The following is a 27977-nucleotide window of genomic DNA, read 5'->3' as shown; positions in this document are numbered from 1 at the left end:
GGTCTATAGAATTTGTTCAAACTATGGACTTGGGATTTTAACAATATATGAGCCTGTGAAGAGTTTCCTGGCTCATCTTTATATTTTCTAAATGCCTTATATATTCAATATTTAAAAAGCCACTGAGATCCTGAATTTGAGATGCAGATATAGTTGTAGGGCAAAGAGCATGTGGTAAAGTATGATTTGCAAAAATATGCCTTAACATGGTACTATACTTACAACCAATTTTATGGGTCGAATATCTATCTACTTAGTCTTATGACCTTATATAATATCTTGCCCTAAGCTAAATTAAAAGAGTAAATAATATTTAATGGTGAAATCCAGGTACTAGGTTAACATCTACAAATATATATATTTCTCCCCCCCCCCAGAAAGGAATGTGCTTGGAATTCAATGTGAACCACGCCATTAATTGCTGTGCTTATGCCAAAGCTTTTATTTCAGAGTCCTAGATCACAAAATGACATGTTTGATATTTACAACAGGTATTAGAAATCGATATTTTTTTATTTCTACTGCTTTAGAGTAAAATTGTTGATAATGTTCCAAACCATCATCGAAAAATGCAGAGCAAACTTTTTATGTATATAAACTGTACATAAAAACAAGGCACTATACATTTTGGGGTGACATTAAGGTAGACAGGTAGGTCTGCACAGAGCCCAGGCGAGGAAGGGCACATTTCCGTTCATTTTAGCACCGGAAGCAGCACGCAGAGCGAGTTAAGACCTCAGGCTGAAGATGGTGTTTCCGAGCACGGTGAACACGCGTGTCTGTGGCAGAGCTCACGCCATAGAAGCAGCTCCATCTGCCTTTTTCATACCATTTTGACACCCTCCCCCCAAAATCTTAAAAGTGAACGAATACATATTGCTTTGTTAAATACATATATGATTTATATGGTGTTTATATAAATATATATATTTTAGAATCCACAAACTATTAAAATAACACTTTATAAAGAGAACTGCTTAAAAAAATAGGCCATGCCTCACCGGCGCAGGAAGGCAGTGCCAGGGCCGCTGCTGGGGGGAGCAGGTGGCGTGCACCTGCAGGGGCTGCCAACGTCACCCACCGGCTGTGGGCTCAGAGTTCCCGCGAACTTCTCTGACACATTTACAAAATACACAACTCTAGGTGGTAGAGCTAATAACTTCAGGATTTGAAAACTCTGTTTAAAAAAAAATTTTTTTTAATACCAGTCCAAAAAAAATCCATTTTCCTGGTCCAACAGTGTTCAAAGGGACAAGAGGAGCCGCCTCCTCCCTCTGCTCAGAACAGGCCTTTGGCTTTCTTCAGGTTCACCTGCTTCCAGGCGGGCAGCGCACTGAACTCCTCTCTCGTCATGTCCAGTGCAAACTGGAGGAACAGGGAGAAACGCCCAGCAGCGGGTCAGGGCCTCGAGCACCAGCCCCGCGTGGGGCTTCACTGCTACCCCACCTGAAGAAACACTTACCTCAAAGTCTTCATCAGTGAGATAAATCTCAAGCTTAAGAGGGTCCACTCCCTCGGGCAGTGGCCTGGCCAGCAGATCGGCCAGTGGATAAATGGTTTTGCAGAGCTTGGCTAGCACATCTTCCACGAGGGTGATCTGGTTCGAAACTTCTGTATCCTGGAGAAGAGGAGGGGCAGAGAGAACTCTGTGTCCCTGTCTAAGCACGCAAGTCCACAGCCCTGTCCTTCCTGTGCCCCAGCCGAGGCCTTCCCTGAGGGGAAACAGAGCTCCAAGGTGGAGAAGAATTGCTCAAAGCCCCCCAGGTCTCTCCACAGATGTTAGGCATCTTCTCACTCTGCCCAAAGTGTCAGGCAAATCCTGTCTCAGGTCAGGGCTGCCTCAGAACAAAAGATTGGGGGATATCCTATGAGGGAACTATGGCGTAAGATTATTAAATTTGAAGTCTAAACACCAAAAGCATCCAAATAATAATGTTTGTTTAACAATATTTAATGATAATTTAACCTTAAATGGAATTACCCGCAATTGAAAAAGGAGGTAAGAAAATGCTTATAGAAGACACTTTGAAAAGAATCAAGACGTTCTTTTAAACCACTGTGTGCATTTAATCTGAACAGGCTAAGCAGGTAAATTGGCTTCTTCCGTGAAAGCGGACCCCAGACTGGCTGCCCTGCTGGCGGGCTGGTGGGTGGGTGGAGTGAACGGCCAGCAGTTCAGTAAGACCCAGTTTGGCCTGGCGATCAGGGAATGCAGGTCTCAGAACCAGCCTGGGACTTGGGTGAGCTGCTTACTGTCTCTGCACCTCAGCTCCTTGACCGGTACACTGGGGGTAATAGCATCATAAATCATAATGCACCGCTGCAAAAACCACAGGAGAAACCACTGTGAAGTGTTGGGGCAGTGCGGGCACAGAGGAGGCCCCCAGTGAGCGTTCATTGTTATCATAACTGTCCACGACGTGGGAAGCCAACCGTGCCCTGGTCGAAAGCCCGCAGGACTGCATGAGACAGTGCACCAGCCCCCAGGGATCTAGAGAATGCAGAAGAGCGGCCATGGTGTAGAACCTTGAACTTGGACTGCAGCCACAGTGCTCCCACTCCACAGAGCTCTGAAGTTCCGCGGACCCCTACTTATCATGAACGGAGCCCCTTGCTGTGTCGAATGGCAGGCTGTCTGAACCCTGTCTGTGCAGGGGACGTCCATTCAGCCACAGAGAGGGCAGGATGGCAGGGACGCTCGCTCTGGGAAACGGGCTTCCACCCATGTTAAGCAGTAGTGAAATTATTTTGTTTAAACTCATTTTTGGGCCTCCTATAAAATGCGCTCACACCATCTCTGCACTCCTCTCCCCGAAAAGCTGCTCTCCTACAACAGTAAGAAAACCAAAATGAACAGACCTACAGGCCAACTTACCCACCAAACCAAAAAACACCTGTTGCAGCTGCAGTTGCTAGCCATGTTAAAACTAATAAATTAAGAAATTCTGTATTACAAAAATCTCCCTCTTTTTCCTGTGCTCTTGGAAATGATAATATTCTGGTTCACAATATTTTTTTGGCCACAAGTGGCAATGCCAGGTGGTCTCATAAAAGATTATGAACGAGATGGGGAACAGCACCTTCCTGGGAATTTCTCACAATACATCCGTTCACTTCATTATTGGCCCACATTCCCTCGTCAGGGAGTTAGTTTGGTCTCCTTTCACACCAGGCCAATGTCTGGAACATGAGGACTTCATTATGCCTCAGACCTTGAGAAGCAATAGATTTTCAGCTGACAGGGTAAAGAGACTCAGCAGCTTTTACTTATGGGTATTTTCCAAGTAATTACATTCACCTTTGCTTTTCAGGACTTTTTTTTTTAACCCGAGTACTATGTGTAGAAAATTTACCAAAAATACTTCAATTGATTACTCCTTAGGCCCTTCCTGAGCGAATTCTCCCTAGACCCGTCAACGTGCTGTGACTGAAAAGATGCGTTCTCACTTTGGAAATGCAACTGGATGCTCCCCCTGAAAGCCAAGTCCACACACAACCCAAAGGCAGGCAGGCATCCACCTTCACAGGGGAAAGTGAGGGGTGTGCTCACCATTTCTGTGATCTCAGCAATGTCCTCTCTGTGCTCCCAACTGGGGAACATATTGGTGAATGTCAGGGGCTCCAGACCCGCATGAATCAGGTACGATTTGGGCGGCGGCTTCCTGATGTTCTTTCCTGTGGTAACATAGAGCATAAGGGTCAGCAGACCCAGCGTGGCCCCGGAGACTCTATTTTCCTCAGACTCCCCTTGGAACTTTTTCTTCTCTCTTTCGACCTCTGGACTTCACACTTAAGATGCAAGTTATAAGTAGTTTATAACAACACAGGCATGAGGTTTATAGAACATGTGCACTTCACGCATGACTGTGCACAACACTGCGCGTAACCCGCCTGACTCTATACTTTCCGAACATAACAGAACGTGCCCAGGTCCTTGGATGCAGAAAGCCTCTGGGCGTCTGGGTGGGACGCTTCCTGCTTCCTGCACTCACCTGTAGAAATATCCCTAATACAGCCTTAAGTGCACTGAGAGTTAAACAGCCAATGATAGCATTTTATAAAGCCACTTCAGCTTAAACATTCGGCGGGAAGTTTCATATGTTATTTATTACTAAAGAGCTTTTCAAGAACAGAATCCATTGTACACTTAATGACACTAGCAACAAAACCTTTAATATTCAGATAAGAAATTAATTAGTGGCATCTTCAGTTTATATAAAAGTCCACAAATTTTAGGTGGACAGTATAGTTAAAAACCAGTATAGTTAAAAAGTAAAGCCTTTTTCTTAGATGTCACGCTAAAAGTCAGAATGAATGGTAACAAGGGTGCTATTGGGTTTCCAGCCTGTGGGGCACTTTCTAGTCCCGACAGCGTGAGGCTGCATGTGGACAGTGTGCAGGGGAGGCATTCGTTCCTACCACGTGATTAACCCTGAGTGCAGAGGGTTTTCACCAGTCCAGGGCACTCCACAATATAGGTGACCCTGAACAACATGTGGGTTTAGGGGCATCAACACCCCATGCAGTCAAAAATCCATGTATAACTTTTGACTCTTCCAAAACTTAGCTGTCCCTTGGAACCCTCTTGGTTCCAAGACTGTCCATAGATACCAAATTCCATGGATGAGCAAGTCCCCTCTATAAAGAGAGCCTACAACTGTACACATAGTCGGCCCTCCAACTGCAGGTTCCCAATTACGGGTCAAAAATGCTCTCACAGTTGCCTGACCTGTGGTGGCGCAGTGGTTAAAGCATCGACCTGGAACACTGAGGTCACCGGTTTGAAACCCTGGGCGTGCCTGGTCAGGGCACATAAAGGAAGCAACTGCTATGATCTGCAGTTGGTGAAACCCCTGGATATGAAACCCACGGATATGGAGGGCCGACTGTATATTTACTGAAAAAAATCTATGTACAACTGAGCCCGTGCAGCTCAAACCTTGTTGTTCAAGGCTCTGCTGTACAGCCTTTCACCTCCAGGTAACAAATTAAAGTATTTCCTAATATAACAAAGAGAAATGAAGTCTCATTCATGCCGGCAGCTGAGAATCCACTAATCTGAAAATGAATAAGCCTCGAAAAGTTAAAGGGAAAACGACCACTGCCGTCCAGGCTCTCTCCTGACCGGCAGCATTAGCACGGGAAGGCTGGCCTGGGGCTTGGACCAAGTTGTCAGAAAAGAAGCCGGGCCCTCCCTGCTGAGTGCTGGGTGCTGGCCACTGTCCCCAACGGCTCTGCGCGCCCACCCCGGCCGCTTCCCGAGGACGCTCACCTTGGCAGTACTGCAGCACCGTCTCCATGGCGCTCTTTCGGTCCGAGGCCCAGCGAATGCGGGCAGAGCCGGTGATCTTATTCTCGATGGGCCACCAGCCTTGCCAGAGGTAGACCTCATGGTGATTGTCAACAAGGAAAAGTGCTGTGGGGGGGGAGGGGAAGACCAGACCTTCAGCAGCTTCTCACACACACTTCCAGGCCACTCTTCCCAAAGCTAACAGAGGCCTTCCCTCCCAGCTCCTGTGTCGGGGGAGCATCCCCGTGGCAGTTCAATTCAGGGGGTGGGGAGAGTCCTCATAACACCCCAGCCCTTTGTTAGATAAAATCAGGAAGGGTCTCTGGGCAGAGACAGGCGGCATCTACCCCATTTGCCTTTTCCTTCTGTCTCATCTCTCTACCAGATACTTCTCCCTGGACCCTGTGGGTGTTCCCAGGGGCAGGAGGAGTGACAGGGATCACGCACATGCCACCCGAGGGCTGTGAGAAGCACTCATCTCTAAAGAACATGAGAAACTGGACTGGATGTCCTGCTTGCCCCACACCTCAAGCCTACGTGACTGCTTGGCAGGAGATGTAAGTTCATGGCTTCTTTAGAGGAACAGGCTCTAAAAATTGCATTCCTCACTCTTCCTCATTATCAAACCATCAGCCTCCTCTCACTCCTCGTGGCAAAGGGGCTCTCACCTGCTGGCTCAGCTCACCCTGAGTCCCAGCACACATTTCAGGGTTCCGTACATGCCACACACTTGAAAAGCCAAGGGGAGGTGACTAATGCATCCTGAGCCACAGGATGAAGAGGGTGGACCACAGCCTTTCTTTTTAAGACACATGCTAAGATATCCCACAGTGTGCCGTATGTATGCATCAAGCTTCTAAGGTGGTGACCTGGGCTGCCGGTGGCAGGGAGGCTGTGGCTCTGGCTCTGGTTATGGGAGAAAGGAGAAGCTATGAGTGCAGGGGGGCTGGCCTTTGGCTGGACAGCAGGGAGGGTGGGAGTGTCTATCTTCACAGCCAGAACGAGAGCAAAGAGGCTCTGTCTGGAACTGGTGGTCGACTGGAAACAGACCTGCCCTTGGGATAATAAGACATGGGCGACAGACATGGCTCTGTGGCCTTGGGATGGAGGACACTGCTCTTTGCCAGATTCAGTGGGTCCTCCCAACCTCCTGCTCCTTTGCCACTGGAATTCCCAGGCTCCCTGCAGTGGGGGTGGCCATGTGGCAGAGCTCTGGAAGAAGGGATGGAAGCTGCAATTGACTGGGGGCTTCAGGGAAAGCTTTTACTTCCTTTGATAAAAGAGAGAGATGTGGCCATCACTGCCCTTTTCCCGACCCCCTTTCCACCTTTGGCTGGAGCAAGCTCAGACAAGTGGGGGCCAGGAAGCAAGAAAAATGAGGAAAGGTCAGGGTGGCTACAGACACTCTAGGCCGGACGCTGCTCTGTCAACTTATTCCTAGCAGATGTCTTTGGGCAAGACAAGTAACTGAGCACCTGTATTTCTTTTGGGGTAGGTGCAAAGATTAAATGAGATGATATAAGCAGATGTTTTGGTTGTGTCCTTGACAAATAAAAACTGCCAAGTGCAAAAGGGAGATCAGGAGGCTCTGTGGACAGTGTGTGCTCCGCGACTCAGCACGACCCCTGCTCGCAGGGGCCCACCTGGCTGTGGGGCGCTGTACAGGTCTTCCTGCAGGAAGGGCATGGAATTGACCACGGAGGGCTCCCGGCCGGGGTACAGGAACTCTGTGGCTGAGAAGTCCCCAGAGGAACTGCTGAGGATGAACAGGCGAGGTGTGAAGTTAAAATTCCCAGGATCTTGGAAAGAAAAGAGAACAAGGCTAAAGATAAAATATGCACCAAAGTGAATTCCAGAGGGATTGGAGAATTCATATAGAGAACATAAACTAATCAAATAATTCATATAAAAATAGGTAGGTTTTATCATAACTCAGAGGTGGTGAAGGCCTTTTTAATCATAACTGCAAAAAACATAATCAAAGGAGAAGAATTTTATGTATTGAAAACAAAAATAAAAGTTGCATTGCAGAAAAAAACCCAAATGGACAAAGAAAATGAAGAGTTAAGTCACAAAATGGGAACTAAGGAAGCTTGTTAATATCCTTAGAGCAGTGGTCGGCAAACTCAGTCAACAGAGCCAAATATCAATAGTACAACGATTGAAATTTCTTTTGAGAACCGAATTTTTTAAACTTAAACTATATAGGTAGGTACATTCCTTATCGAGGTAGCACCCGCACATGGTATTTTGTGGAAGAGCCACACTCAAGGGGCCAAAGAGCTGCATGTGGCTCACGAGCCGTGGTTTGCCGACCACTGCCTTAGTATATCAAGGAATATAGTGAAAATATAATATCTCAATAAAAATGTGCAAAAAAAAAAAACCCTCACAAATAAAACATTCATCAATATAAAAATACAAATTGTTAAAAAATTTATATAGAAAGTGTTTAACGAGCCCTGGCCAGTTGGCTCAGTGGTAGAGTGTTGGCCTGGTATGTGGAAGTCCTGGGTTCGATTCCTGGCCAGGGCACACAGAAGAAGCACCTATCTGCTTCTCCATCCTTCCCCCTCTCCTTCCTCTCTATTTCTCTCTTCCCCTCTCGCAGCCAAGGCTCCATTGGAGAAAAGTTGGCCCCAGCACTGAGGATGGCTCCATGGCCTCTGCCTCAGGGGCTAGAATGGCTCTGGTTGCAATGGAGCAATGCCCTAGATGGGCCGAGCATCGCCCCCTGGTGGGCATGCCGGGTGGATCCCTGTCGGGCGCATGCAGGACTGTTTCTCTGCCTCCCCACTTCTCATTTCAGAAAAATACCAAAAAAAAAAAAAAAGAAAAAAAGGAAAGAAAGAAAGAAAGAATTTAATGATACTCCTATCTTAAGATATTGGGTGAAAACAGTGCTCAGATCTGTTTCCTCCATCACTGTTGGCAAAGGTAGAAAGGTAGTGTACTGTGTTTGTGCTGGGGACACACTTGTGGCTACTGCTGGTGGGAACGCATCTTGGTGCAAATGCTCTGCTGATATGCTTGGTGACATGGACAAGGCCTAGAAGACTTCCATTAGTTGAAAACAGAAGTTTCCTATCTAGGAATTTACCTAAACGAGAAATGAATTTTAAAAACTATTCACAACTCCATTATTATATAATAGAGAAAAACCTGGAAACGCCTCTGCAACTGTGAGTGTCAGGCTCAGTAGAAAATGTCATGTACTATAGAATACTCAATGGACTACCCTGAAGCCTTTAATGTCTAAATATTAACAACATGGGAAATTGTCCATAATAAATCAAAGGGAAAAACCAGGTTACAAAATAATATGTATAATGCTATCCAAATTTTATCTTTAGAAAACAGATATGTATATATAACATAGAGAAATGTAAACTCTGGTTATCTTTGAGAGGTGTGATTGTAAGTGACTTATTTTCTCTCTTAATTTCTCTGTATTTTCAAACACTCTTTATCATCAATATCCCTTATGTAAAAAACGATATAAAAATGTATAGTGGATAGAGCATCATCCCGGTTCACTGCGGTCACAGGTTTGATCTCCAGTCATGGCACATGTGAGAAGCAGCCAATGAGGACACCACTAAATGGAACAACTAAGTGGAACAACGAGTTGATGCTTTTCTCTCTCTTTCCCTTCTCTTCTTTCTCTTCCTTCCTCTCTCTCAAATCAATGGAAATTTTTTTTTAAATGATAAAAGTTGAGGGCAGTATAATAGAGGCATTCTGTATACACTCCACTGTCGTCTGAACTCAGCTGCACTGACTTCTCTGTACTTCAGTTTCCTCTTCAGGGAAAACGGCAGAGTGTTAGTTGGATTGTAAGAATTACATGACTCAATGTATCAGGTGCTTAGAGACAGATAGTGCCTGAATTATCCTAACTGCTTGATAATTATTAGCTTTTCTTTTTATGTTAACCTGCATATAAGTTGATCTTTCTGTATTTTGTACTTTTAACATATTCTTTAAGTTAAACTCCACTCCTTCCGTGCACCTGAAGCTGGTCACACTGGAGGTGTCTTGTGCCATGGGTTCACACTGTGTCATTACTCATCTGGCTTACTTGAATTTTCTCTTCCTCCCTTCTCTTCAAGTCATCCCCACCCCAGCCCTGTGCAAACACCATGTCTCTGTGGCGCCGGGTCTGATTTCTTCTGGGGGAAGTCGTGTCTTTTTCTTTGTAACTCTCAATCTGCTTCACCTGGGTCTCTCATGACACACACATTTTTATTTGGCATTATAACTAGTTATGAGAGCCTAGCCTACGTTTAAGTCATGATATGTTACACATAGTAGATGCTCAGTCAACATGTATTGACTAAATGAGTGACCAGAGGCCACAGAATGTGGCGTTACCTTGAAGCATGCAGTCGTAGGCTTTCCTGTCTCTCCTTCCTAATGCATCCCAGAATCCCAGGGGCTCAGAGCCCTCATCACACTCGTGGATTGTCACCTTGCTGCTACTGTGCAGCCCTGCTTCCAGGGGGCATCTGCGTGGAGACCAAATGTTTTTATTAAGCTTTGGAAGTGCTGGCAGCATATAGTTACTCAAGACTACATCTAAGGTGAGTTCTACTTTGTAAGGAAAACAATTCTCACTAATGCATAAACGCTGTTCTGTGGTGTAGGGGTTGGCTTGGCCCTTACAGAGGAATGCACAATTAGTATAATAAGTAATGAACACAACACCCACGTTTATATATAATACACAGTTACTATTCCCGGCCCTCTGCTGCTAGAACAGAAACTTCATGGGGACAGACACTTGAGTACCCTTATTGTCAAATTCTTCATCCCTAAATCTGCACGTGGCACCAAGAAGGTGCTCAAGAATTTATGTTGAGTGAATGAGGGAATGGGACCTTTTTTTCCCCTCCCCTCAGGGGTCCAAGTAAAAAATCCAATGGGCCATGATTGCCTTCAGATACCTCACAGAACATTTTTTATCATCCCTCCCCAGCCCCAGGCCCTCAGCCTGGTGTTTTGACATGAAACATCTTGCTTCTCAGTCGTCGGTGTGCTGAAGGGTCACTCGCCCACCTCCTCCTCTCCACGTAGTGCAGGCTTTGGAGCAGTGATGGGGAAAGCACCCCTGTAGCATCCTGTGTTGATGCCCAGAGAATGGATTTTACCAAATTGCCTTTTGGTGGTATGTTGCGGCCCTGAGATACTTGTCATTTCTGCTATAAGACATTACCAAGGTCCTCCCAGTTCTCACTGAGGAGGCATCTCCTATATGACCGGGGACACTGGGACTTCTCTGGCTGCTCCCAAAGCCTGTGTTGCATGGGCTGCCCGGCAGTGCAGAGCCCCAGCGACAGGGGACCGATGGGTGCAGCCCACTCCCAAGGTCCTACTTCACACTAGAGCACTGTGCGTTTCCTCTGTGTAAGTGGTTGGTGTCAGTCCTCGCCTGGGAGAGGAACAAAGCCCGACACCTGGTAGGCGGTGTTTGAGAACTGTCCCCGCGCCCAATAACACACTGTCAGGTGGCTGTCCTGGAGAATGCAGAAACATGGTCTCTTCTCTGCAGAGGGGACATGCTGTACCAAACTCTTCGTCAGCTAAATGCATTTCAAAACTCCACTCTTTTGACAAAACTAAACCTCTGCACTTCTAAAAGATACGTGAAATATGTTCTGTTTAAGTAATGAGGGACTGAATCATGCCTCTTCAAGACACTGAGGTTCTCATTGGGGTCCTTTTCCTCACCCCTCACCGGCCTTTTTACTGAGGCAGGAAAATCCTCAGAAAGTGGGAGAAACCCTCAAACTGGAGGTGCTGGCTGAGATGTGTCAGATCTACTTGACACGTCAGAGGCCCCGGCAATGGTCGTAACTGCCCTTGGCGGAGTCCCTGTAAGCACACTGGGGCGTCCACTTGGAGTCCTGGGCACCATCTGGCCTCAGCCTGAGCCGAGTCCTATAGACGGCCCCTTCGGAGAGGCCCTCACACCCATGACACTCACTGTTCTTTGATTTTATTTGCCGCAGTCCTTCCAACCTCCTTCGTGTGGGCTTGGGCTTTGCATCCATGCCACAGGTAAATGAGGGCTTTGTTCACATTGAGAACCACCATGGATGTTCTGGACCTCAGGCTGCTACAGTGACAGGCCACTTCCAACAAATTTCCTTCCATCGGCACTTCTCCTCGCACGCAGTACAGCCTCCACTCGCCTGCAGGGGGCACCAGCGGCACAGGGTTAGGAGGCGTCCAGCACAGGGAGCAGGGCCCCTGTCACCAGCAAACGCCACTCTGCGACTGTCTTACAGGGAGGGTGGAGGCTGAGGCCATGCGGCCTGCCCAGGACACGAACCCTTGTGGAATTAAGAGCAGGCTGCCAAAGCCTGTGACACAAAGGAAACATTTTTACAAAATGTATAAATGCCTCAGTAAGTCAAAGAACAGGCATATTTAAAAAACCTCTAAAGGTGCCTGACCAGGCGGTGCGCAGTGGATAGAGCGTTGGCCTGGAATGCGGCGGACCCAGGTTCGAGACCCGAGGTCGCCAGCTTGAGCGTGGGCTCATCTGGTTTGAGCAAGGCTCACTTCAAGCAAGGGGTTACTCGGTCTGCTGAAGGCCCACAGTCAAGGCACATATGAGAAAGCAATCAATGAACAACTAAGGTGTCACAACAAAAAACTGATGATTGCTGCTTCTCATTTCTCTCTGTTCCTGTCTGTCTGTCCCTATCTGTCTCTCTCTCTGTCGCTGTAAAAATAAATAAATTAATTAAAAAACCCAAAAAAACCTCTAAAGGTAAGGCTTTTTATTTTTTTTTATAAATTTTGGATGCTGGCCAATAAAAGATCTCATAATTTATAACAGAAGATCCACTGACTTTTTTCCTCCTACAGAGAGACCAAGTCTCTGTGAGGATTTTGTATTAGGTGAAGTGAACTTCCAGCCCCAGCATTGGCTCTGGAGCCTGGGGCCACCAGCAGGAGGGGCCAGTGAGCCCCCATTGAGCTGCTTTATGAGCAGACGCCACACCTACAAAAATATCTTACAGGAGAGGGAAAAAAATCTAATTCCAACAGAAAAAGTAACTCACTTTGCGCGTTTTCTTCCTCCTCCTCGCGCCTCCCAGAGTGCACCACCATCCCGCCCTGGAAACACTGCAGGAAGCAGGGCGGCTCCTTCCCCTGCAGGACCTGCACCTGCCGGGTCAAACACAGCACACAGTAACCGCACTGCTCTCAGAGGCCAGAACCATGTTCCCCACTGCGGGCAATCTGAGAAACCATCAAGAAATGCAAGCAAAAGCCAGGAACGATACAACTATTAGCTAAAGATAACGACTATTAAAATTCTAGTGTATAGCTTTGCTTTCAAAGTCTTTTTCAGGGATATAGCTATATATATAATGTATATGTAATATGTAATATGTAATATACATTATATATATATATGTATATTATATATGTAATATACATTATATATATATATAAATTTTTCCCCCAAACAAAATAGGACTGTTGCTTGATGTTGTTTTCTCCCGATTTTTTCACTTTAAAGTCTATTATCTAATATACATATTTTAAATGTGAATTGGGTATTTAAATGGTATTTCATGGTATAGATGCAGCATGACTGATTCAAGCACATTTTTAACAAAGCACACCCCTGAGCAATGAGAATGCTAATCACAATCACTGGAATAGTAATGCTGGCAGAAAGAACTGTCTCTTTTGTAACCTTTCCAAGAGTCTAATCACTCGCCTGCGCCCACCGAGCGCGGCCACCTGCTCCTGTGGATGTGCTGTCTTCCACTCAGCGTTAGCTGCACTGGGTAACGACGCCAGGGTCCAGTCAGCTCACTCTTACTGTGGCAGGACATTGTCCCTTAAAGAAGAAATTGTTTACTGAGGCTAGCAGTGGGGGGGCACTGAAGGTGTGAAGCATTTCTCACCATGAATTAATTTGTCACTCTCAGGGCCCACTTTGCATAATGTCATTTTATGGCCATGGTGCATATGCTTAAAGTGATTTTCCATCTGTTGGGTTGATAAGAAAATGAAATGCTTCAATGAGGAGAGATTAAGACTCAAAACTCTAAAGATGATTTTGAGGACATTCATTCATGGCCTTTACAAAAGAAAAAATAAAAGAAAAGGCAGTTGAAATGACCCATGATTAGGAATAGATGAAAATGCAAGGGTCACTAACGACTATTGGCAAAATACTGTCCGTAGGGGATTGGCCCCTGGGAATCTGGAAGGCTGAGTGAGTATTGCTCTGTTTTCAGAGAAAATACTTCTCCCCCCCATTGCTCATTATTCATCCCAGACAGTAAAACCATTTGCACATGGGATGATATCCTCAGAGACCCTCGAGTCAGCTCTTAACCACTGCACTAAAGCACGGAATCTGAGGCATAGACAATACAAATGCTAAAAAGGAGAGGCAAAAATAAATCTAATTCCAACAGACATAACCTTGGTTTGGGGCAGTGGCTCTGCCCGTTATTCGCCTGGCTCTGGGGTCACAGTGGTGACGAAGACTGGGACAGATATGGTCTCCTTCATGTTCAATGGGGAACACAGACACATAAGTTAACAAAATGACTACACAGTTTTACATATTGGTGAATGCTATGAAAAAATTATAAGCCTGAACCACATGGATTAAGAGTGACATACACATCCAGGGCAAGTGGTCCAGACAGAAGAAACAGTGCAAAGACCCAGGGGTGAGTGGGCAGGGGTGTGTCTGAGGAACAGCAGGAAGACTGGAGCAGCTGAGGCCCGTGCAAAACCAGGAGAGGCGGGAGGCACATTCAGGGCCGCCCAGGAGGGTGCTGGCAGACCACGGGGAGGCTGCCCAGACCGCAGGCAAGTGCGGCGGAGCAGCGGGTGACGTGACACGGCCTACTCGGGAAAAATCACTCAGGCTCCTCTGAGGAACGCAGAGGTTGGAAATACTAATTTTTACATCAACCTTTGATACTTCCTTAGGGGTATACGTGTGTAACTGGAATAACTGACTCATGTTTATGAGCATTTTAAGGTTCTTGGGCCAAAACTGTTTTCAGGATGACTGTTTCAAGTTCCACGTCCAATGGAAGGGAAGCATGCATGGACAGGTTCTCGGCCCACTGAGCCCTGGAACCCATCTTTAAAAATATCTCTACCAAGTTTAGAAGTGGAAAATAGCATCTTTTTGTTTTATCTGCAATTAAGTGGGCACTTGTAGAAACACTCGGCCCTCGGGCTTGTTTTGTGGACTGGCTATCCGCAGGTGCAGCATTTTGTGGAAGATCGTGTTACAACAGATGGGCCTTGCTGGCCCAGTGGTAGGGGAGAAAGGTGGGCACAGCCTGAAGTTTGCAGAAGCCGGACCAGGACTGACAGCGTGTTGGTGAAGTGTCTTTGTCCCTTAGAATCGGGTCCTTAAGGGACTAGGCCCCAGATGCTAGGGCCCCTGGAACAGCTGTCTCTCCCACTTCCATGCTGCGCTCACAGGACGTACCTGGGCACCCCTTTCTTCATCCAGCTCCACGGTCATCAGAGCTGAGGTGCCCTTCTCACTCACGGTCGACTGCCGTCCCTGCCAGAAGAAGTAGACACACTTCTCCTTGCCGGCCACCCTCGCCACGTGCTCGCCCTTCTGCCGGCTGCCCACTGCAAACAGACACAGGGCAGGTGAGGGGGTGAGAGGCGGGGAGGGCCAGGGCACGGCTTTCTTCTTGGGCCCTCTGAGGACAAACAGGAGAGAAATTGCTTCCGGACAACAGGGCTGAGGAGAGATCATTCATCCCAGAAGGGAATGTAAATCACACTGCAGGACAAGAGAAAACCAGCATTTCCCGTAACTGGTCCTGAAGCCCCAACTCGAAAAAAGGTGATCCTAACAGCCCTCTTGATACCCTAAGACAACACCTGTCACCCCAGAGCAAGGCAGCAGACACTCCAAGTGTAACCAACAAAGTGCTGACTGCCTGAGCAGGCTCCACACCTCCCAAGGACGCAGATATGTTTTCCACATTCTACAGCTCTTTGACCAAAGATTAGCTGGTAGAGAACAGATAATGGAAACAACAGCTGCAGCAGATTCCAGCACGAAGGAAAAAATGTAGTCTATTAAAACTAGTCTAGTAAAAAACCCCACAGATTTTAAGTGTCAAAGTTCTGTTAGAAATGCAAGATATGAATTGCTGACATATCACTTTCACAAAACAATCTAAGATTTAAGTGCGATCTGTCGCCAGGGCTGCAGCCAGGATTGAGGGCGGGTTACCCTTCCTGTCTGGCCTCTTGTGGGCGTTCGGTCCAGATCAGCAGCTCACAGAAGGCAGTGCTCATGGAAGGGCAGCCACGGAAAGTGCATTGGCCGAGTGGTCGGTCATTGTAGACAGCATTTCAGACCTCAAAGTTGCTACATTTAAGGAATGAGCTCACTCCAAATTCCCCTCCTCACTTGTTCAGCAAATATTGACTGAGCACCTATGAGGTGCCAGGGAACCCTTTAGGGTACTGGGGCCACAAGGATGAGCAGGACAGACAACGTCCCTGCTGTCATTCTAATAAACAAACCTGAGCAAGACCCTTTGAGACAGCGGTCACTAGGAGGAAAACGGGTGGGGCAGGACACTCGCTCATGGGACACTCGCCTGGGGCAGGAGGGCCTTTCAGCAGAGGTGGGTCAGGGGAGGCCTGGGGACGATGACCTAGAACCCTGGTTGGCAAACTGCGGCTCGCGAGCCACACGCGGCTCTTTGGCCCCTTGAGTGTGGCTCTTCCACAGAATACCACGTGCGGGTCCTACCTCGATAAGGAATGTACCTACCTATATAGTTTAAGTTTAACAACTTTGGCTCTCAAAAGAAATTTCAATCTTTGTACTGTTGATATTTAGCTCTGTTGACTAATGAGTTTGCCGACCACTGACCTAGAAGGCAGTAACCTTTAGGCTGAGTAAGGTCAGGAGATCAAGCATTTGTCTCTACTGCTCAGTGGCCTAGCAAGTGGGGGTCAACAACGGGGAGATGCACGTGGTTAAGACCCACCACGTAAACAGTAATGACAGTAACTGGACTCTGTTCTATGTTACCTCAATTTTTCTCAGATTCAATCCCATTCACCAAGTCACAGCAGTCTTGAGGTTTGAAGGTAAGAAGAAAGCTTATTTAAGTTCTTAAGAGGTCAGAAGCCAAATACACACACACACACACACACACACACACACACACACACACACACACACACACACACCATGCTGAGGAGTGGCCTGACCCAGCATCACTGGGTTCAAGCATCTTGGTTCCTGACCTTTGGGGCGTAAGCTATGCCCTGTAGCCTCTGAGGTGGTCATTACACTACCTCTATTAGAGGTGACTCTGGTCACTAGAACAGAGCTGGTATGTTTTAAAGGTTGTTCCTTGAAGTTCCCTGTTCCACACGCCGAAAGGTTAGTAGTTTTTTCCCCCATTAAATTCCCTCTTATTGTTTTAATGGCTGACCAATGGTGCCAATTACCCCTTCAGCTTGCCAACTCTGCATCGCATCCAGGAGCTCAAACCTACTGTAGTGACTCGCAGCAGCTGCTGTTGTTTTGGGTAAGTCTATGCTATCTCATCTCCAAGTTAATTAATAATAGTGCTGCTGCTGCTGAGGACGTTAGTGACATTTATTTCATTTGTTTTTTGCACCTACCACACGAGCATGCTCAAGGCCCATACCGAGCACTGTACACACCCAATTGTAATATTCTGTGCGCTACTTTCCAGGTGAGGCAACCGAGGCTCAGAGAAGTTAAGTAACTTTACCCAAGTGCAGAGCTGGTATGGAGGGCCTGAGAGAAGACTGAGACCCAGGACGTTTGGCTCAGGACCCGTGAACTCCCCTCTAAGTGACAGGGCTTCCTTATAAAAGGGGAAATGGTTTCAGAGTCTAGCTCGGCTCTCTCCGAGCTGTGTGGCTTCAGGTGAGTGACTTATCTTGGTATACTGTTCCTTATCTGAAAAATGAGCTAATGACACATCTTATGAACTCCATGCAGACACTGATCTGGAGCCTGAGGTAAAGCCCCCCGTGTGTACATAGTGGGCTGGGTGGCCCACAGGCCTACAGCCCAGAACTGGGCATGGCCCGCACGGCCCCCTGGCCCTGCGTTCCCACTGTGGGCAGGTGCCATCTCAGAGGACCACGCTGTCCTCCTCAGCACAAAGCAGTGGCCTATCCCCACCCATAACTTGCTGCCATTTATAGCACGTGCTTCTTGGAGGCACGGTCTGGAAGACTTCCTGGCTCCCTATAAACAGTCTCTAACACAGAGTCAATGCTGTCCAGTCGATGAAAAGATTTATTTTTGATAAATCAGGAAAGAAATTAAATGGTTCCAAGTCTGCAAGTATGTGATCAGCAAACTGAGACTGTGACTGTAAGAAGGCAAATCCATGCTTTTGGAGTCGAATTGAACATCAGAGCTGTGACAAACTCTCTGCTAAATGAGCAGGGACAATGGACACTGTGTCTAACGTGGATAATGACTGCTTACTGGCAAATAAAGGGATTCTCCCTCAAACTTTGCTTGCTGGTCTCCCTCTCTGTCTCTAGCGCTAAGCGTGCAGCAGGGTGTTACGCTAGACAGAGAACTTCAGCAGTGGACCGTCAGGAATGTGACTGTGGGTTTATTCTACCAGATCCGCAAACATAACTTGATTCTCAGCCCCATGGGAAATAGTTCTTTCGTTGCTAATACTTTTTTTGTGCCTGTATTTGCTATAACGTTACTACACTATTTGGTTTCATTTCTCAATCAGCCAGGTATGTTTAACTTAATGACTTTAATGTAAGCAGCATCCAGCCACATGGCAAATATCCTCTGAAGGTAAATCATCCCTTTCCTGGAAAACCTCTGGGGACAGGCAAGGGGAGGGGATGTGGGTCCTGGGAAAACCTTAACATGCAAGTTTAATCTCCAAGGAAATAGCCCAGGCATCAATACTGGCTTGTTAGGAACTCATCTATAGGTTGACTAAGTGGATCTCAAAGCCGATGAGTATGTCTGGCACAGCACACCCACGCAGCTGGGGTGACCCGTGGTGCACAGGGAGTCCGTCCCCAGCTGCCCTGCAGCTCGCAGCCTCCGTGCTGGGGCCGGGCCTGTCTCAGTGCGAACAGAAAGCACGTCACTGACCTGCAGTGCTCACCATGTACTTCCACTTGACCACATAGGCGTCCCCTTCGTGGAACTGCCCGATGCTCTGTCTGGGGAGCCTGCTGTAGTCGAATTCGAGGATGTGCCAGACATCCACAGACACGCTGGCGATCTCAAACTGCCTCCTGTCGTCGCCTTCCACCAGGCCGTAGCCACGGCCCACGTTCACCCCGTCCAGCACAGTGCCCGCCGTTGCCTGTGGCACTGGCACCATCCGGGTCACGTCGAAAGGCTTGACGTCAGCCCTAGGATATTCCTACAGGGGAACATAAAAGTGTCTGCTCACTTGCCTCGTTCTCCCGCTGTTCCATCTCATACTCGGAGCTGTTTCCCTGTTGCTGGGACAGCATATCCAAAGCTTTCACACCCTGTCTCAGGGCACTGGGCTACAACAGGGAAAGGCTGCACTGTGGGAAAGTCTCAGGGAGAGGTCTGAATGCCCACCCCACCCCTACAGTGAATGGGGTGCCCATTAACCCCAAACTACAAATAGGGCTGCTTCCACTCATAGAGCTGGAATAGAACTGGAAACTACTCTGCTGTTCTCCTAGTAAGACCTGGGACGGCTTTGAACTTTTAGGCCTCTTGTTGGGACCCAACTCGAACCCTGAGGTTTGAGACCTGGCCACCTGTAATACCTTCTGCTGGGCAAGTTCACTGGCATTCTTCTCGTTAGGTCTCTTCAGTTCTGTCCAATCAAGAAACTTCTCTTTGAACAGAATCGTCTCATTGTGTTCGGTGAGCCTCCCAAATATTGCCCAGTCCGGCCGCCCCTGTCCTTTCCTGCAGGCGAGGGGTGGTGCAGACAGGAAAAGAACTGGGTTTAAGCTCTGATAAAACAAAGGAAAGGAACCTAACGCGAACCAATGTGTCTAATGGAAAAAGAAAAACAAAGCTTCAGAATATGTAAGTAGGACACAGAATGAATGGTTTATTTCTACTCATTTTACTGAGTAAGTGACCTTTTATTATTCTAGCCTGAAGCTTTGCGAGGATTTGTGTCCATGGAGTTGATGAGCTGGAATGCAGTGCCGTGCAGACCATGTCAGGGCTGGGCGGCTGGATGTCTCTCACCTGCTAGCGAATTCCTGTACTGGGATTGGCTGGGGGTGGCGCGCTAGAGGGGGGGCGGTAAGGCCAGAGTCACACCGTGCTCCTCAGCACCTCTGGGGCTGCCTGCGCCTCCCGGTGCCCGCCCGTTTCCATCAGGTTGACTAGATGAGTTCACCCTGAACTCCAGTGCTTTAGTCAGGTTACAACACCACTCTCCGGTCTCCTCTCCTGTGACTAAACTGAACACCCTCTCGCATATCACAAAGTGGATGTCTGCATGTTTATGTCTAGGCCACTGGACATGCCAGTGGGCAGGGAGAGACCAGGACACAGAACAGGAAATGACACAGCCTGGTCTGAGGTCCGGTCCTGCCCCAGGGGTTCGGAATTTGAAACTGCTAGAAACAAAAAGTGACTTAGAAAAAGGTAGAGGTGCACTCAGGGCAAGTGCAAGCTGGATTCCAGACCACCACAGTCCAGTGAGGGTTGCAACAAAGCGTGTCATGGTCTGTTTGCTGCGGAGGAGCCTGCCTTCACTGTGTAAAAATCTCAGCATCTGTGAAGTGCAACAGAGCGAGGTCCGCTTGTACCACTGGGAAAATATATGCTGCAGGGGGTCCAGCCTGAGAAAAAGGTACAGGTACTTCTCATCCTTCCAAATGAGTCTTTGATTGTGACTGGGATACATATGTCCCCTTGGACCGACGGGCAGTGTTCACCAGGCCCTGCTGTGTTGTGTCTCATCACCTCCTGTTTTGGTTCCACTAAAGTTTATTTTTTCTTTCTTTCTTTCTTTCTTTCTTTCTTTCTTTCTTTCTTTCTTTCTTTCTTTCTTTCTTTCTTTCTTTCTTTCTTTCTTTCTTTCTTTCTCTCTCTCTCTCTCTCTCTCTCTCTTTCTCTTTCCTTCTTTTCCTTTCCTTTCCTTTCCTTTCCTTTCCTTTCCTTTCCTTTCCTTTCCCTTTCCCTTTCCCTTTCCCTCCTTCCTTCCTTCCTTCCTTCCCTCACTCCCTCCCTCCCTCCCTCCCTCCCTCCCTCCCTCCCTCTTTCTTTCTTTCTTTCTTTCTTTCTTTCTTTCTTTCTTTCTTTCTTTCTTTCTTTCTTTCTTTCTTCTTTCTTTCTTTCATTAGGTGAGAACTGGGGAGGCAGACAGACAGGCTCCTGCATGCGACCCAACAGGCATCCACCCAGCAAGCCCACTAGGGAGTGATGCTCTACTCATCTAGGACTGCTGCTCCGTTGCTTGGCAACTGAGCTATTTTAGCACTTGAGGAGAGGTCATGGAGCCATCCTCAATGCTTGGGGCCACTTGCTCAAACCATTTGAGCCATGGTTGTGGGAAGGGAAGAAAGAGGAGAGACAGACAAAAAGGGGAGAAGTGGAGAAGCAGATGGTTGCTTCTCCTGTGTGCTCTGACCAGGAATCAAACCCTGGACTTCCACAAGCTGGGCAGACACTCTACCGCTGAGCCAACCAGCCAGGGACCAGACTAGAGCTTCTGACGTCACAGCTAAGGCACATGACAGAGGCCACCTGTCTCAAAGGAGACAGGAACAGGTACAAATACTGCTACCTCATCCTCCTGGGCCACTCAAAGAACTGAGTATCAGCAACTACGGGAAATGCAGGCTCCTTGGAGAGGCTGTGGTCTTCACCAGAAATGTCTGAATGAATGTCTTTTATACAAATTTGACTCTGAAGATTTGCTAAGACGCCTGTGGAAACTACACTTGGTTTCTGCTTTAGAAATGGATCTTTAAGCTGTGAGGCTGCATGAACACAACGGGAACCGGCAGCAATGTGAGGCTGGGAGTGGGGTGGGGTGGCAGGAGGGAGCAGGAGCAGGTGTGCGTGTCCCCGTCCTGATGCACATGGTCCGACCGGGCTAGGTCATGGCTCCTCAGTGCTCAGTGGTTTCAGTTTCCTTGTTTCTTAAGACAGGCTGGAGGCTTAACCTTGGTTTGCACCTTAAAATTTCTGGGGAGCTTTTATGACGTTCTAACACATAGGCCTCACATGAACTGCAAACACATCTCCAGGGCTGGGCCCAGCACAGACATTTTTTTCTTCAATTCCTCAGCTGATTCTGATCCAGGAGATGTTGAAAACCGGGGGGTCAGTACTCCCTCACCTAAATCATTGCTAAACAGGATTGTCCAATGCACAGATATTATACTTCAGCATTATATATTTATTATAATAAATAAAATATTCCTTTTAGACTTAGCTTCCATCTGTAAAACACTAATTATTACGGTACTAATTTTAGGTTAAGTGTGCATTTGTTTAAAAGGATTTGAAAATGTTTTACCTATACTGACAAAATTTTTCATTGTTTCTATTTGATAGTAATAAAATCAATAATTTGTTTTTAAAACAGGAAACCAGGTAGGAGAGTTGAAATTTGTACATTAGTTCAATGGAAACCATTAAAATGCAGTTTTGTGATAATGAACATTCTGTGCCGTCTGCTGGGCACCTGTTTATTTCTAACCTACGTATGGCACTCATTGTATAAAAACACTTTTTCCCCTGGTTGTTAAAATAAAAAGCCCCTTTGCATAAAGAATTATTTATCTTATGATCACATTTCTTAAGAGTTTGTGCTTATCCTTCTGATTTACCAAAATTACTTTAAAAAGTCTGGTACATGGTAGAAAATATTAAAATTACAATCATTATTTTAATACCTCATCTTCCCCCCTCCTTCCAAGAAAAGGCATCAGTGTCACCTACTGTCAAACAAATGACAAACCCTGGAATCCAAGGGCTATGCTGGGAAAGTGTGAAATTAGAAAGAAATGTATTGCTTCTGCTCCTTCAGATCAATGATTGCATTCCAGGCTCTGGGAAGTTTTCAGATCAACATGTAATTTGTTTAAACAATTGCTAGTCATCAGTCACAATAGCACCTGGAATGCCACAGGTAAGAATTATTTGTTCACCTCAAGAAATAACCCATAACAAAAGTCTTCCAGACAACAACAACAATAATCCTTTTTTCTGTATTAGCCAGGTAAAAGCTACAGAAATGTTCTTTTGTGAATATTCGTAGTGCTGCATTGCAGGCATCTATGAGAACAGAAACCTACGAGGAGCGACAGTAGACACCAGGGTCAGAGCTGAGGTCCCCAAGGGCATCTGCTCGCTCTACAGTACCACCAAAGATCTCAGGAGTACCTGGGAATAAGTGGGTTGCACTCTCCAGGATCCAGTGGGTTAATGTCACAATTCTCATAGTCAAAGGTTCCATTCCATAAGTGCTTTGCCAGCTGAAATGCTATTTTCCGTTGTGCCAGTGTAACTTCTTTACCATGCCAAACGTAAACCTCACTGCCAAAGTCAAATACCAGTACCTGGGCACATAGGACAGAAGAATGTATTAATTTCAAGGACAAGCTCCAGTTGAATCAGGGTCCCTAGTGACAGCGAGTTGAATGGGTGATGATACAAACCTAGATGGAGCAATCAATACAAACACAAAAACGTAACAAGCTCTGACCAACTGGTGCTATCAAGCCAGCCTCTGCCCATGGGTAGGATTCTGTCTCATCATCCTAGATGCCCAAGTTCATGTTCCCTCCTCTGAACGCTCAAACTGTCTAAAAATTCTGAGTCAACAAGGAGTTAAGGATGTCTTCCTATCATCCTTCTTTTCTCTTCCCTTCCTTCTTCCCTCTCTCCTTCCCTCCCTTCTTTGCTCGTTCTCTTCTCTCCCTTCCTCCATCCATCCATCCATCTATCCATCCATCCATCCACTAAGCATATACAAGCCACTTCATACATGCCAGGCACAGAGGACCCAGTGATGTGTGTGATCTCTGCTCCATACAATTTCAAGACCCTCAAGGGCAAAAGCCATACCACAATTTTATCTGCAGTAGGGTTTAATGTTTGCAGAATGAACACATGACTGTGGTGTTTTCTCTTATTTCCATGTGGTTTGTTCTACTCTTTCTTCCTAGAATAATTTCTCCCTTAATTTCCAGCAATCCAAATTCTAGTTAATTTCCAACTTGGCTCAATTTCACTTTCTCTTTAAAATTATTCCTGATTATTTCTTTTACTGTGACTTTATTTTTCATTTAAATACATATTATACAATCAACCTAGCTTCAGATTACATTCTTCTTAATACTTTTCTATTCAATGAAATTTTGTGTTTTTCACTTTTTTTCTTTCTCAATACTTAAAACACTAAATGGTACTGGAAATGTATGTATTTAATAAACATTTAGTGGTATGAGAGAAAAAAGACATATAAAAAATTATATATATGCACCTATTATTTCTAAACTTAAAGACTGAAAAATATTTTGTTTAATATTTATTCAAAAATCAAGAGATAGGGCTAACAGATACATTTTCCCTAAAACAAAAAAGCCTTCAATAATTTATTGAACCTCCTCTGAACAATATTCTAAATTCTATAATACTGAAGATGGCAGTAATGGTTTGAAATCACAAATAAACATCCTTTCCAAAGATGTCACCAGTCCACGATGGTGCCGACACTGGCTAGAATTTATGGGGCACTTACTATCTGTCTCACTGGGTAGCCCTGGGCAGAGTGCTCTGCCCACACACTGTACCTCTTTTGATTGCAGAAGGGAGCACTTTGGGATTTTCCCCCAGAAGTCGTCATCAGGAACCAGCTTGTCGTCCATCAGACGGTAAGTGCAGTTTGTCTCTATTATGGCTGTTTCATAGAGTTCGTCCTCTTTTGGGTCTCCTGCAGCTTTGGGACATGAACAATAAGAGGGTATTACAATAGATGCTGTAATGGGCTGGTTTAGAAAGATGAAATAGGGGAGAAGAATGGACATTTAAGTCTTTTCATTCTCTGAAAAACAGTAAACTCTTACACTGGTAACTGGTTGGGCCACCCAGAAGCTTCCAGAAGTCTTTGGCTGCATGAGTGTGTGTATTGATTCCTTCTTCGATAGTTTGGATATAAGTAGCTCTACAACCAAGTTCCCTCTTTGTCTGAATTAACGTTGCAAGTTCAGAGGCCTGGAAAAAGGGAGGAACCCAATTACGCTGGTCAACAAGCCTGTGGCTACCTGGAGAGCCACGCTAAAACCCAGGACCAGAAATGGGGCATGTCCAAGAGGAAAACCTTGTGACCACGGGAGTCCGAGGGATGGGTTGTTGGGCATTCTCAACAAAGTCAGGAGAATGTACGTAAACAAACAGTGGCATCCACTCTTTAGAAGTAGAGTTCTCAATCTTCAAATTCAACAGATCATGTGATTTTTAAAAAACTACCTGTTCTCTGGGCTTTTCCCTAGGAGATCCTCATTCATTAGGTCTGTATCAGAATTTCATAGGTACCTGCCATAAGCAACTTTGAAGTGATGTGTCCTTTCCCTTTTTACACAAGAGTGAGAACAAACCCAGGACTTAACACCTGCAGGATGGGTCATAAAAATATCACATGGAAGTAGCTAATGCAAGCTCATTTGAGAAACACTCAGGACAATATCTAACCCTTCTTGTGAGAGTGAAACACTGGGGTTGTGCACAGCTCTGTCATCATCTGGCAACTGGTGCATGAAGGAGATGCTTAATGAAACTCCTTATTTTCAGGTACTGACCTTTGCCTTTTCTATGACATTTGCAAACTCTCCCACCCACAGGAAGCAGTCATGTGGAGAGAGCAGGAGGAAACAGTCCCCACTGTTGAGTGATGAAGCTCGAGGTTCCACAAGTCGCGTCTGCACGTGTCTTCTTCCTACACGCAAGGGTAAGGGTCACCGTCTGCGCAGACAGGGGAGCCCCCCAGCCACAGGAAGGACCGGGAGTGCCCCATCTGAAGTATCCCTTTCAGTTTCAAAGAGTCAGGACCGAGCGTGGTGGAGGGCGGTTCAGAATGACAGCACGGCAGATCATGTTCCCTGTAGTGTTTTCCCAAGGGTACCATGTTCTCAGGCCCACTCTGGTGTCCTGCCATAGCACAGTGTGGGTTAGTCAGGGTTCCCTGCTCCAGGAAAGGCAGACAGCAGCTATGTCTTTCCCCTCATTCACTTATCTTCCATCTCCTTCTCTGCATCCAGCCCATGCCCTGCATTTAGTAGCTGTGGCCAGCCACGCCACGGCCGAGGGCCACCTTTGTAAGGCATCGGCTGCCTCGCTTTTCATCTGAAACCGCAGGGGAGTCCTGTGGGGGATCAACCCAGAGGCCAGCTCTGCCTGTGCTGCTCCCAACACCTCGTAGGTGACTGCTGGTGGATCACATTGACAGTGCAGCCTCTGGATCAAAAGGAACAGAGCCCACCATTGAGGACAGTGGTTACACAGAAACACACTGGAGATCCGCGTAGACAAAGAGGCCGTTTCCTTCGTCCTCCCCTGATGACTGGGCTCCAGCAGCTGCCTCTGGACGCCACGGTCTGTCCTCATAGCCCCGGGCTCAGACTCCCTTGCCCTGGACAGAAGGGGAGTGGAGTGGATTCCCGGGGCTGCCTCATCTGCACGTGCTCCTCCAGAGGCGCTGCCCCCCCGCAAGCCGCCACCAGGAGCACTGCGTAGGGAGAATGTTATGATGACTTGGGGGTCCGGTAACTGTGAGGCAGTGTGTGTGGTGGAGCCACAGGGAATGGGGATGGAGGCGCTAACACTGAGCAAATTGGAGAGGAGAAAGCTATGCGCAAGTCAGCCCTCTGAGCCTCCGTGGGTGCAACACTCCATGGATTTTACAAAGCTAATTGAGAGGAGGTAGCTCAGAGCCTGACACATAGCCAGTCCTCAGAAAGTGTAAGTATCCTTCCCAGGAAAGGCGACAGGCCATGAAGGGCAGTCAGGACCCCTGATGCCGCCTGCCAACCCCCTGCCCAGTGGTGGCTCCTCTCTGCTGCTCCTAAGTACCTTTGACCTGCAGCAGCATCAGCTTCTTGTAGGGCAGCGCGCTGTTGTTTGAGTTCTGCTCCGTCAGGTTCACACTCCGCAGGCTGACGTTGCTGAAGTTCTCCTTACTGGCTAAGCCAGCCAGGGTGACCTCGGAGAAGTTGGAGTTGGAGGACACTGGGACGATGGAATAAAGAAACACACAAAAATGCAGGGAGAGGTACAATGTTATGGCAAAATGGCAATGTTGACAATCAAAAATAACTCATAGCCACTATCATCTTCTTTTAAAGTTAATCCTGAAGGTGAGCACACACCCAAGTCTGGTTAACCATGCAGTTCAGTGCTCGACCGCTGTATGAAGAATTCAACACTGTACTGGGAGTATGAATGGCTTGCTGACAAGTGTCACGTCTCACCTCAGAGAGGCAAAAATCAAGTGACCGTGTGATAAAATCAGGAGCTGGACTCATTTGTTGCAATTACGCTCAAAGCTGTTATAATTCTTGACAATGTTGAAATGCTGACAGCATAATCTCAAAAAAAACTATTAGATGTCCTTTACCAGAAGCCTTTATTTTCTTCCCCCAAATAGAAAAGCAGGCATTCTATAAGGGGTGGTTTAGTTCTAATCTTTTTCTGGAGGCAAAGTGATCAAGTTGTTGATCTCCTAGGCCCCTTTGCTCTCCGTTTAAGATTGTAATAATAGATACTGAGTGTTCAGTGTGGACCAGCAAACGTGTATGAGCCTGTCACCAGGCACCCTCTCCACCCCCCAAAAGTGTAGGTGAAGGAGAAGTATGAAAGCTTATTCCAACAAACCTTTACTTCTTCAACTCACTGCTTTTCTGTTTGTTTGTTTGTTTTGTCTTATTTTTTGTATTTTAAATGTACATGCTGGAGAGAGATTCAGAAAAAATATTTTTCTGGAATTAGGTCCCAATACTGAGTAAGTATGACACACCTTGACAGTTCATGTGGCATAGTCATTTTGAAATCCACTTTCTTAGTAAACCAGTGACACTGAAAAGACTCCATCCCTTTGTCTGAATACTCTATTTCTAAAAACAACTTTAGGAAGTAGGCTTTTGAGTGCTATAGGAAAAGAAAAATTATAGAAAGAATACTCAAAGCAGCAAGATTATGCTTGCCATTACCTCCACCAAGGAAACCTCTGTTTCAAAACTATGGAACTCCACCTCCCCACCCCTGTCCCCTACCTCCACCCCCGCAGAGGAAAGCAGAGCAGTTGCTATCCCCAGTGACAGGCAGCCTGGGGCCAGCTGCCTCACCCTCCTTTCACTGACCTCCAAACCCCACTTCAAGAAGTCTGAAAGTTCCATCAAAAACAATGCACAGAACACCGGTTTATGCACTGATTAATAATACAAAAATCTAGGATGAGGCAAAACAGTGATGCGGAACATCTTTCCAAGGGAGATCGAATGATTTTGTCCAGAATAAGATGAAGTGTAGAGTTACTGTGTACAGAGCTGGAAATGGGTTAAATTACAAAGCCCAGAACCACCCTTCTCCAGCCTCTTGAAAGAGAACGCAGCAAAACAGGGTGATCTGAATGTCCCAGGTAACAGATGCTCGAGAATGCAGTAT

At 46.7% G+C, this 27977-nt stretch overlaps 1 protein-coding gene across 1 annotated transcript in view; it reads right to left on the bottom strand.

The window, feature by feature from the left end:
- Positions 1 to 414: 414 nt before the first annotated feature.
- Positions 415 to 27977, bottom strand: part of SVIL (supervillin) — a 193996-nt gene continuing 166433 nt past the window's right edge. The window contains exons 24-39 of the mRNA XM_066386805.1: positions 26388 to 26543; positions 25118 to 25254; positions 24386 to 24533; positions 24113 to 24258; positions 22701 to 22876; positions 19109 to 19253; positions 18450 to 18726; positions 14781 to 14932; positions 12364 to 12469; positions 11277 to 11484; positions 9665 to 9798; positions 6934 to 7089; positions 5273 to 5416; positions 3551 to 3675; positions 1463 to 1618; positions 415 to 1365 (exon numbers count right to left, since the gene is read on the bottom strand). Coding sequence (XP_066242902.1) covers positions 1279 to 1365; positions 1463 to 1618; positions 3551 to 3675; positions 5273 to 5416; positions 6934 to 7089; positions 9665 to 9798; positions 11277 to 11484; positions 12364 to 12469; positions 14781 to 14932; positions 18450 to 18726; positions 19109 to 19253; positions 22701 to 22876; positions 24113 to 24258; positions 24386 to 24533; positions 25118 to 25254; positions 26388 to 26543 — 2453 coding nt within the window. The 3' untranslated portion in view covers positions 415 to 1278. The remainder of the gene's footprint in view (positions 1366 to 1462; positions 1619 to 3550; positions 3676 to 5272; positions 5417 to 6933; positions 7090 to 9664; positions 9799 to 11276; positions 11485 to 12363; positions 12470 to 14780; positions 14933 to 18449; positions 18727 to 19108; positions 19254 to 22700; positions 22877 to 24112; positions 24259 to 24385; positions 24534 to 25117; positions 25255 to 26387; positions 26544 to 27977) is intronic.

Source organism: Saccopteryx leptura, chromosome 5 (genome assembly GCF_036850995.1).
Source record: "Saccopteryx leptura isolate mSacLep1 chromosome 5, mSacLep1_pri_phased_curated, whole genome shotgun sequence".
Lineage (NCBI taxonomy): Eukaryota > Metazoa > Chordata > Mammalia > Chiroptera > Emballonuridae > Saccopteryx > Saccopteryx leptura.
This window is presented reverse-complemented; position numbering and strand designations above follow the sequence as displayed.